Source organism: Tachysurus vachellii, chromosome 19 (assembly GCF_030014155.1).
Source record: "Tachysurus vachellii isolate PV-2020 chromosome 19, HZAU_Pvac_v1, whole genome shotgun sequence".
Taxonomy (NCBI): Eukaryota; Metazoa; Chordata; class Actinopteri; order Siluriformes; family Bagridae; genus Tachysurus; species Tachysurus vachellii.
In genome coordinates this window covers 20,129,880-20,142,019 of record NC_083478.1, presented here as the reverse complement: position 1 = coordinate 20,142,019, position 12,140 = coordinate 20,129,880, and the positions used below count along the sequence as shown (strand labels likewise).

The 12,140-nt window shown below is 39.5% G+C and overlaps 1 protein-coding gene across 1 annotated transcript; it reads left to right on the top strand.

Moving 5' to 3' along the window:
- The first annotated feature begins 1,841 nt into the window (after positions 1 to 1,841).
- On the top strand, positions 1,842 to 10,659 carry LOC132862759 (uncharacterized). The gene is made up of 6 exons (XM_060894981.1): positions 1,842 to 1,911; positions 2,019 to 2,040; positions 7,142 to 7,405; positions 7,616 to 7,876; positions 8,750 to 8,787; positions 10,068 to 10,659. The coding sequence occupies exons 1-5, from the start codon at positions 1,861 to 1,863 to the stop codon at positions 8,779 to 8,781; spliced, it is 630 nt and encodes a 209-aa protein (XP_060750964.1). The 5' UTR covers positions 1,842 to 1,860; the 3' UTR covers positions 8,782 to 8,787; positions 10,068 to 10,659.
- Positions 10,660 to 12,140: the final 1,481 nt, after the last annotated feature.

Sequence of the window (12,140 nt, the reverse complement as noted above, 5' to 3'; positions counted from 1 at the left end):
AAAGTACACAGCATTGTTCTGGCTTCTTTCTTTTATCCCTCCAACCACATGGAGGTGCTTTCTAGTTAAACTAGTTAAACATACAGTATCCTAACACACCACAGGGACATGCCACAATCCAAAACCTACTCTAGTGTTAAGAGTAGTATGACAGTTAGTGTAATTACGAATACAGCATGTTTCAGGGTCGTCATCGTGTCTTTAAGGCTACTGGATGAAGTCATATTGTGATTGTAGCTCGATAAGATCATGAAACAGATCTTAATCAGTCACGTGTCCGCGATGTAGCATGTAGCGTTTTTGAACGATGCTACTTAAAAGTTAACATAAAAAAGAAAAAGAAAAAGAACAAGCAAAAAGCTGCTGTTATTTTGCCGTATTGGGTCAAGTTGTTTCCTGTAGGCTGCGCTCAGGCTAGTTCATTCGATCATGCTAGCTAGCTGTCTAACCTTAGGCTAATTTCTTTATTGATGCAGCGATATTCAATAAATAAACAACGTATCTCATTTTAGCAGGAGTTTACATGAATGTCCCATTGTTTTGCAGCCGGTTGTCTATATCCATTTCCAGCTTCGCTTTCCTGTCGATGTTCTGTGTCTCAATTTACCGACACGGATCCTGAAAGAGTCATTCAAAGTTGTACATTTATGCAGCACATAAACAGGATAATAGTTCTAGTTTAGACATTTCAAAATGTCTTTAATCTGTCTGGTCTCTGGCCATGAGGTTTCACGGCACAAAAAAAAAAAAGACAAAGGAAATGGAGAGAGAATTCCCCATATTAAATGATTATATTTCAGAGGGAAATAAAGTAGTTAAGTAAGTCATTAAGTGTATGTAATCCAGACACAGTGTGTTTTCTTGTTCTTGTTGTTACGGTAACATCCTGGATATCCAGTCAACCACATACTGTAGTAATACAGTAAGACCGCATCCTCCCATATTCGATTCCTTTGACCACATGGAACTGGAAGCTGCTCAAGTTAATTAGGTAAAACTTTTACATATCTTGAACAATGCCATCCATCTATCTATTTCCTGCTTCTTTTATTTCTCTAATAGCAACCTAGGTTGCCGAAATGCCTCTGGGGAAGATGAGCTAACATGTTGGAAATTTGTATTGTCTCTTAAACAGTGTAAAATAAACAGTTTAAATTGTATTGGATGGTTATTTGTTATCGAGGTTCTCTAGCTTTAAATCTAGGACTAGCTTTATGTTTATATAAATTAACCCTGCAAAGATCAAGTGACTGTTTAAAGGGGTTAAAAGGGATGTGATAGCCTAGTGGGTAAGGTGTTGGACTACTGATTGGAAGGTCATGAGTATGAATCCCAGGCCCAGCAAGGTGCCCCTGCTGGGTCCTTAAACCTCAGTTATATAAATGGAAGTCACTCTGGATAATGGTGTCTGCTATATGTAACGTAAACCATATATAAGTCCAGTTTTGAAATCAGGAAGTGAATTCCTCAACAAAAAAAGAAATAAAACACATGATTACAACACGTTATTCCTTTAAAGTTGTTTCTTAACATGGAAAGCATCACTTTTCAGAAATACTATACCAAAAACATAGCAACATTGCGTTGCATGAAACGTAACATCTCCGCTGTATAAAAAAACATAAGAATGCATTATATGATTTAGCAGTATTTTTTATACGTCCCTTCCTTTTTTTTCTCTCTTTCTATCTTCCCATGATATGCTGTACACCCCAGGGCATCTTCGAGAATGATGACCCTGATTCCTGATTGGCTGACTAGAACTAGGTGTAACTTTGCTAGCTCAAAAGAATCAAGATAAGCCTTTGTATTAAACCAGTTTGTATAGAGCAAATGGAAAGCACAGAGTCACTGTCAAAGATGGGACCATTGAGACAATTAGGACTTTTCATTTGGTTCGCTCTGGTTCAGGTAACGCCGGTCTCTGATAAAGTGTAGAAAACTAAAAACTAAAATTCTTGGCAGAGAAATATATAAAATACATGTTGATATTTATATGTTGTTTCTGTCTTTTATAGATTAAAAACTCTCAGACTCAAGGTAGGTCAGCTGACTCGTATCTCATTAGCCTTTAAATCTGTTACCGATCAACGTTTATTGTAACGTGTTAAAGCAATCAGCTAAAATTGCGATGTTTGATTCTTATGTAGGAATTAAAATTTGAAACCGATTGAAAACTATTTTATTACGTTTTAGTCTACGAGTGTGATTTTCAAAACCGCACACGCTAGATTCAAATTGTGTTATTACTTTAAAATCAAAAATAACTTTACTATTATATCCTTTAACCTTAAAGTTTGTGTTTCTAATCTAAGAAAACTAGATTAAATCAGAGGAAATTTCATGCTCAGTGTCTTAATTCTTAAAGCATCTAGTTCTCATTAAAGACCAGAAATTTAACGTTGTAATTCCGCAAATTAAAGACATTAATTAGGGCCTGAGCACCGAATGGTGCGAAGCCCTATTGTTTTTCCTCGGGAGTATTATTATTATTTATTTATTTATTTATTTTTTCCCCCACACATTGGCCAATTGGGGTCCCTTAACATGCTCGAAAACTCTTGAAATTTGGCACACACGTCAGAGTCGCGCGACACTAGGATTGGACAAAGGTTGGAATACGGGCGTGGCAGGGGGGCTCTGTAGCGCCCCCTGTAATGCAAAAACAAACATTGGTGCACAGATCGGGCAATTATGTACGCACATGTACGAGAGTTGGTACGCATATAGATCTCATCGACCCGAACAACTTTCGCGCTCTAAACTATGAGCTCCGCCCAACAGGAAGTCGGCCATTTTGGATTGTTTTATAAGTGCATGCGGTGAACTTTTAAATACTCCTCCTAGGGAATTCATGCGATTGACATCAAACGTTGTGAACATGATGCCAAGACATTGCACTTGCTAAATTGCGAAGGGATTTTTGATATCTCGAACGGTGCTGCCATGGCGAGGCGACAAAGTTATGGCGAATTCAGAGAAACAGGAAGTGTCTAATATCTAAAGCAAAAAATGTCTTATTGGGATGACACGCGGTGTGTATGTTCGGCCAAGGATTCCGATCGCATCGATGTGCTTATTGTGAATCTCGGACATAGCGCCACCAACAGGCGCCAGGAAGTGTGTCAGTCACAACAGTTGCATGTGGTGAACTTTTAAATACTCCTCCTAGGACATTCATGCGATTGACACCAAAAGTGGTCAACATGATGCCGAGACATTGCACTTGCTAAATTGCGAAGGGATTTTTGATATCTCGAACGGTGCTGCCATGGCGAGGCGACTAAGTTATGGCGAATTCAGAGAAACAGGAAGTGTCTAATATCTAAAGCAAAAAATGTCTTATTGGGAAGACACGCGGTGTTTATGTTCGGCCAAGGATTCCGATCGCATCGATGTGCCTGTTGTGAATCTCGGACATAGCGCCACCAACAGGCACCAGGAAGTGTGTCAGTCACAAAGGTGGATTTTTTCACAGTTGCATGCAATGACTTTTAAATACTCTCAAGGTGTGTCTCTTAAGTGGCTCACTAGCGCCCCCATTTCTCTATAATGTGGGGTTTCATTTACCTACAGTCCCCAAATGGGTCAGTAACAACATAAAATAGTCCACTGATATTTACCCACTTGATGCACTTGCCCACCGTGCATTGTTTTCTGGAAGGCACCGTATAGCGATGAACAAATGTGCGAAGGCCCGTCATCGCTGCTTGCAGCTATATTTAGGGCCTGAGCACCGAATGGTGCGAAGCCCTATTGTTTTTCCTCGGGAGTATTATTTTTTATTTTTTTTTTATTTTTTTTTTTTTTCCCACACATTGGCCAATTGGGGTCCCTTAACATGCTCGAAAACTCTTGAAATTTGGCACACACGTCAGAGTCGCGCGACACTAGGATTGGACAAAGGTTGGAATACGGGCGTGGCAGGGGGGCTCTGTAGCGCCCCCTGTAATGCAAAAACAAACATTGGTGCACAGATCGGGCAATTATGTACGCACATGTACGACTTTTAAATACTCCTCCTAGAGGATTCATGCGATTGACACCAAAAGTGGTGAACATGATGCCGAGACATTGCACTTGCTAAATTGCGAAGTGAGTTTCGATATCTCGAACGGTGCTGCCATGGCGAGGCGACAAAATTATGGCGAATTCAGAGAAACAGAAAGTGTCTAATATCTAAAGCAAAAAATGTCTTATTGTGATGACACGCGGTGTGTATGTTCGGCCAAGGATTCCGATCGCATCTATGTGCTTATTGTGAGTCCCAGGTATAGCGCCACCAACAGGCCCCAGGAAGTGTGTCAGTCACAAAGGTGGATTTTTTGTCAGCTTCATGCAGTAAACTTTTAAATACTCCTCCTAGGGGATTCATGCAATTGAGACCAGACTTGGCCAACATGGTGCAGAGATATTGCAGATGCGAAATTGCGAACGGATTTTTGATATCTCAAACACTGTTCTCATGGTAACGTGTCAAACTTTACTTTCTTTTTCAGGCATATTTAAGTCTTTTGGCGTGCTTAGATTAACTTGAAATTTGACACATACATCACATTTGTCGGCTGTTAAGTGTGGACAAAAAGGTCAGACAAAGGTGTGTCTCTTAAGTGGCTCACTAGCGCCCCCGTTTGTCTAAAATGTGGGGTTTCATTTACCTACAGTCCCCAAATGGGTCAGTAACAACATAAAATAGTCCACTGATATTTACCCACTTGATGCACTTGCCCACCGTGCATTGTTTTCTGGAAGGCACCGTATAGCGATGAACAAACGTGCGAAGGCCCGTCATCGCTGCTTGCAGCTATATTTAGGGCCTGAGCACCGAATGGTGCGAAGCCCTATTGTTTTTCCTCGGGAGTATTATTTTTTTTTTTTTTTTTTTTTTTTTTTTTTTTTTTTTCCCACACATTGGCCAATTGGGGTCCCTTAACATGCTCGAAAACTCTTGAAATTTGGCACACACGTCAGAGTCGCGCGACACTAGGATTGGACAAAGGTTGGAATACGGGCGTGGCAGGGGGGCTCTGTAGCGCCCCCTGTAATGCAAAAACAAACATTGGTGCACAGATCGGGCAATTATGTACGCACATGTACGAGAGTTGGTACGCATATAGATCTCATCGACCCGAACAACTTTCGCGCTCTAAACTATGAGCTCCGCCCAACAGGAAGTCGGCCATTTTGGATTGTTTTATAAGTGCATGCGGTGAACTTTTAGTTGCATGCAATGAACTTTTAAATACTCCTCCTAGAGGATTCATGCGATTGACACCAAAAGTGGTGAACATGATGCCGAGACATTGCACTTGCTAAATTGCGAAGTGAGTTTCGATATCTCGAACGGTGCTGCCATGGCGAGGCGACAAAATTATGGCGAATTCAGAGAAACAGGAAGTGTCTAATATCTAAAGCAAAAAATGTCTTATTGGGATGACACGCGGTGTGTATGTTCGGCCAAGGATTCCGATCGCATCGATATGCCTGTTGTGAATCTCGGACATAGCGCCACCAACAGGCACCAGGAAGTGTGTCAGTCACAAAGGTGGATTTTTTCACAGTTGCATGCAATGGACTTTTAAATACTCCTCCTAGGGAATTCATGCGATTGACACCAAACGTGGTGAACATGATGCCGAGACATTGCACTTGCTAAATTGCGAAGGGATTTTTGATATCTCGAACGGTGCTGCCATGGCGAGGCGACAAAGTTATGGCGAATTCAGAGAAACAGAAAGCGTCTAATATCTAAAGCAAAAAATGTCTTATTGTGATGACACGCGGTGTGTATGTTCGGCCAAGGATTCCGATCGCATCTATGTGCTTATTGTGAGTCCCAGGTATAGCGCCACCAACAGGCCCCAGGAAGTGTGTCAGTCACAAAGGTGGATTTTTTGTCAGCTTCATGCGGTAAACTTTTAAATACTCCTCCTAGGGGATTCATGCAATTGAGACCAGACTTGGCCACCATGACGCAGAGATATTGCAGATGCGAAATTGCGAACGGATTTTTGATATCTCAAACACTGTTGCCATGGCATCGTGTCAAAGTTTACTTTTATTTCAGGCATATTTAAGGCTTTTGGCGTGCTTGTATTAACTTGAAATTTGACACATACATCACATTTGTCGGCTGTTAAGTGTGGACAAAAAGGTCAGACAAAGGTGTGTCTCTTAAGTGGCTCACTAGCGCCCCCATTTCTCTATAATGTGGGGCTTCATTTACCTACAGTCCCCAAATGGGTCAGTAACAACATAAAATAGTCCACTGATATTTACCCACTTGATGCACTTGCCCACCGTGCATTGTTTTCTGGAAGGCACCGTATAGCGATGAACAAATGTGCGAAGGCCCGTCATCGCTGCTTGCAGCTATATTTATGTATTAATTTCTTAATATTTGCCTCTTATCTGTTAATGTAATTAAACTTCATTAAACCGGTATAGTGTATAATAATAGCATATTTATTATAATCATGTAATAAATTAAATAAATAATGTAAAAAAAAAACCAACAACAACGCAACAAAATCCGGAGATTTTGGAAATCTAATAACTTTCTATATCTTTCTATAGACCATTTTAAAAACAATCAAGTACTTGTTAACTTTTTTAGTTTTATTTGTAATTTTTTTTTTTGCATATTTTGTATGTTGTCTCTTTATGCTAGTCTTCATTTACAGTAGATGCCACAAATAAATATGGTCATTGTTATTTTATTTTATTTTATTTGTTTTTGATGTTATTTATTTTATTGATGTTATTACAGTTCCTGAGTCGTTAGACAGGCTTTAATAAGCTTTGTGTCTCTAGTATTACAAGCAGGAAAAAAAAATTGAGCTAAAATCTCTATTTGTATCTTCTGACCTTTATGATTATTAATGTTCTTTTTTCATTCGGCTTATTCCCCATTAAATGTAAATAATATCACGTTGCCTGCTACGTAGATTTAAAAAGTTTGGCAATTCACTGACAAACTGTATTATATTTTTTATAAATTATAGATACTTTATCTTTCCTTTTTGTTTTTTTATCTTTAATTTCCAATATGTTCTCTAATGGAGGCATTATTTGCTAAATAGTGCATGGATAGAGATGACTTTAGCCTCCATATGCACCATTTTTTGCTCTTTTTTGGCAGAATGCAACATTATCACATCCATCTCTTCCACATCGGCATCATCGCTGCTTGTGCAATGGACCAGCTACCCAGTGGCCACCAACTACATTCTGGACCTGCGTGTGGTGAATATGAGCAGTGTGGCACCTGTGGTGGTCACAGTTTCAGCCTCAACAACACAGAAAGAAGTCTTCGGTCTGAAACCGGGCACTTTGTACACCGTTGTGGTCAAAGTATTCCGCTTTTACAATGTTGAATGTTCGGATACAAGAATAGCCAAGACAGGTCAGTGAATATGTGTGGATTTGTTAGGGATGGCCAAAAGATATAAAAAAAAACAATATTATTACATCACAAATTACTAGAAACAAGCTAGCAGATTTTAATCACACTTAGCTTAGCTTTTACACCTTCTAATTAAATGGTCATATTCTTTATAAAAAAATCAAATAAAGTGCTAAAAGTCTAACTAAGCTTTTTTGTTTCTTCTTCCAGTCCCAGACAAGTCTCAGATAACCACCGCACGAGCAATATCGAGTACCGAAATTGTGTTACAGTGGGACCGGGTGTCCTCTGCAGATCAATACTTTGTCTTGGTGAATTCCTCAATAACCAACGAACGCTATAATCTGTCTTTCACAAATACCAGCACAATCCTCCGTAATCTGCGACCCACCACCTCATACGACTGCTATGTTTTCACCTCCAACTCGGCCGGTCTGGGCGCGAGGAGTCGAGTTCGCACCGCCACCACGCGTGAGAGATCTTCTATGTGTCATACCATATTGTTTTTTATTGTTTTGTGATATAAAACAATAATTTATGTCATTTTATTTAATTAGGAAATGTAGTGGGTGTGTTTTAAAGACTATATATATGGGAATGTGGGCGTTCAATAGGGAACCGTTCAAGTGTTCAATAGTATTCGGAAATGTTTAATATTCGTTTATAAACATATTGTTAGCCAACTGCGATGCAATTATTTAACAATATCTCATGAGTAAGTACGAAAATAAGTACGATTGTGGCTGAACGATTAGCTGTGTAAATCGATTTAATTAACTCTCTCTCTCTCTCTCTCTCTCTCTCTCTCTCTGTCTCTCTCTGTCTCTCTCTCTTTCGCTCTCCATATATCTTTCTTTCCCTTTCTCTCTCTCTCTGTCTCTCTCTCTCTGTCTCTCTCTCTCTCTGTCTCGCTCTCTGTCTCTCTCTCTTTCTTTGTCTCTCTCTCTGTCTCTCTCTCTCTCTTTTGCTCTCCATATTTCTCTTTCTCTCCCTTTCTCTCTCTCTCTGTCTCTCTCTCGCTTTGTCTCTCTCTCTCTCTGTCTCTCTCTCTTTTGCTCTCCATTTCTCTTTCTCTCCCTTTCTCTCTCTCTCTCTGTCTCTCTCTCTGTCTCTCTCTCTGTCTCTCTCTCTTTCGCTCTCCATATATCTTTCTTTCCCTTTCTCTCTCTCTCATTCTCTCTCTCTGTCTCTCTCTCTTTCGCTGGCCATATATCTCTTTCTTTCTCTCTCTCTCTGTCTCTCTCTCTGTCTTTCTCTCTTTCGCTCTCCATATATCTCTTTCTTTCTCTCTCTCTCTCTCTCTCTCTCTCTCTCTCTCTCTCTCTCTCTCTCTCTGTTTTTCAGTACTCTATCGAGGGAAGAGGAGTCTGGATTAGCAAATGGTATGGACAGAATTTGTTATAAATAAATAACTAAAAGAACAATTCAGAGCCATTTTAATCCTCTTGACCCTCCAGACAATCTTATCAGGTGATATCTGATGCATCCTAATGCCTGTGAAAAAATAGCGCTTTTGTGAGCCGGTGTATACGATCGCATCTGCATCTACATCTCCGAGAGCTTTTGTGAACATGGCAGTAATTCACAAGAGTCGTATTTCGTCGATCTGAAAAGACGCACACAACTCCATTACACCATTCAGCACCACACAATAACCAGAAACAGGGAAATGCACTTGTTTTGATTTTTATAAGGTGGACACTTTATTTATTCTCATTTAGCATTCACGAAAGGAGTCTCCAGTATCAGGGCTTTGTACCGCTCGTAACTGAGGACGTAGAGGTTTCTCTGTAACATGGCGAACATTTTTTGTTTTATTCACTTAAATAAATAAATAAATAAATAAATAAATAAATAAAAAGAGGGATGGGGGGCACGGTGGCTTAGTGGTTAGCACGTTTGCCTCTCACCTCCAGAGTTGGGGGTTCGATTCCCGCCTCCACCTTGTGTGTGTGGAGTTTGCATGTTCTCCCCGTGCCTCGGGGGTTTCCTCCGGGTACTCCGGTTTCCTACCCCGGTCCAAAGACATGCATGGTAGGTTGATTGGCATCTCTGGAAAATTGTCCGTAGTGTGTGATTGCGTGAGTGAATGAGAGTGTGTGTGTGTACCCTGCTATGGGTTGGCACTCCGTCCAGGGTGTATCCTGCCTTGATGCCCGATGACGCCTGAGATAGGCACAGGCTCCCCGTGACCCGAGGTAGTTCGGATAAGCCGTAGAAGATGAATGAATGAATGAAAAGAGGGATGAAATAACTGTAGAAATGATACTCTAGAGTCTTTTATGTGGTCTCGACATCATTAAAGAAAATTTTCTTTACAAAACGTCCTCACTGACATGGTGTTTCATATAACACCATGTCACAAGCTGGTTTATTCCTTTGACCATATTATTTTTTTATGTGTTTTGTGGCTTGATTTTCTGCACTTTATTCCAAATTTGTTTTCTTTGCTTTTGTTCTGGAAATCTACATGAATTGGCGAAATCACAAGCACAGACTTTTTACTTTTAACCTCCTAATAGTGAAGACACAAAATGGCTTTGTCTGAATGTGTGTTAAGAGGAATGAATTTTTTATTTATTTTTTTTTTTGCAATTTTTAAAAATTTACACGCTTCAGACTTTTGTTTTTATTTTGACTCCGTTGCGTTTTTCTCCCTCAGCTTCCTCAGACGACGAGCACGGCTGCACTCTTCTGCATAACGTCACATCCTTGACCCCACGTTAGCTGACCCCACTTTACTAACACACTTTACTAACCTCCCGTCATGTCCCAGAGATCCACTAATTAGGATTTACGTATATCGATAAGTATTTGTGCCTTAATGATAGAGTGTATTTAATTAACAACAATAAAAAGCCATTAAATGAATGTATTCAAAGGTTCTTACTAACCCAGCTAAGCAAAAACAAGTCAAATCACTGTATTCATGTTATGTATGTAGTGTTTATGTGGTTGTCGGGCAACACAAACTTAGCTTGAAAATCATATTTCGTACTTTACCGATGTTGGTTGAAAAACTACCAGATTTGCACATGATTCAGGTATCCCTACATTGTTCTCAGGGTAATGGCCATTTCTTTCTTTGTTCTATACAGTAAGTTCCAAAAATATTTGTTTTATAGAGAAACAGAGCCAAACTTTAAAAAAAAAAAAGGAAAAAGAAAGTTTACGACTAATATGGAAAATGCAAACGAAATCGTTGATTTGAGAACAAATTCATTTGAAATTTGCTTTCATTTACACCTCCTATGTCTTGTGCCTCCAAAGGAAATAATTTGTCCATGTAATAAATATATATTTTACTTTCTTTGGATGTGATCAGAAGATTTTGAATATAATCTATGCCTATAAAAATAAATTCATGAACATTCCTTATTGTGTTGTGGTTCCTTTCATTTCTCTCCAGCTGCTTGAAGGGTCTAGGGTTTGGGACTGATGAAGTGTGATATGATCCAGCAAGCACTTAGCTTGATGAACATATGAAGTCTAGGGTTATATCTATCTTCAAACACACACACACACACACACACAATCATGATCATGATACCTGAAAGAATATACATCCTTTATAGCATTCACAGCAGAGGTCTGATTAAAAATCCTGGCTTCCTTGTGAAAATCTCCTCTGGCTTTAAATACATTCCAAGTTCCTTGTCTCCATCTAGAGGCATCTTACTAAACATGATTCTTGAAGATTAGGGTTATACGATATTGCCCCATGATCTCTGGAGATAACGCTGGAGGTACATTAAAGCTAATAAGGCTAATAAGGCTAATAGGCATCCTCAAGCTAGTATTATCAATAATCCAGTCATCAAATATCTTCCCTTATTTCATTGAAACTGTGCACTGGGATGAAATGGCAAGGTTTGGACTGACAGACAGTGTGGAGTTTCATATGTACTCCGAATGTTCCAGGGGGTTTCCTGTGATCTCTGTTTACTCTAAATAGCCCCTGAGTGTGAGCAAGTGTGGATCTGGATCGTTTGCAGCCGTAATGCAGGTACTGAAGGTAAATTAACTAATAAATTAGCATGTTGTTGCACATAAAGACTACTGAAATATGGCTGCTGATATGGAACCAAACACTGATGAAGATCTCTCTGTATCCATGATACACGGTTAATCAACCAAAAGTACCACAGGATAAACCTAAAAGTCTCTGTTAAAGGAATCTCAAGCGAGTATTTTGGTGAAATGTAGGTTACTGTTAGAATTGTGTTCGTTTGTATTTGTCCTACATAATGGAAGCGTTATGATAGAAAGGTCAGCGAAGATGAATGACGTCGTTCCGGAAAAATCTAAGCATTAATGTTTGTTAAGTTGTTTGTTATCGGGACGTTTCTCAACTCTGGAATGTGGTAACCCAGTAGTTAAGGTGTTGGGCTACCAATCGTAAAGTTGTGAGTTCAATTCCCATGTCCACCAAGCTGCCACTGTTGGGCCCCTGAGCAAGGCCCTTAACCCTCAGTTGAGATAAAATGAGATCAAATGTAAGTCTCTCTGGATAAGGATGTCTGCTAAATGCTGGAAATGTAAATGTAACTCCACGTTAATTCGTACTGAAACAATCCTTATGTCATATTCCAGGATTCACGTATACCGATAAGTGTAATGTAAAAACGTTCCAAATTTTGGTGATGAACTAAATGAAATATTGAGAACTGTACAAAGCAAACTGGTAAAATTAGTAATAACATTCAGACTCTGACTGCTAAAATCTGTAAGCAGA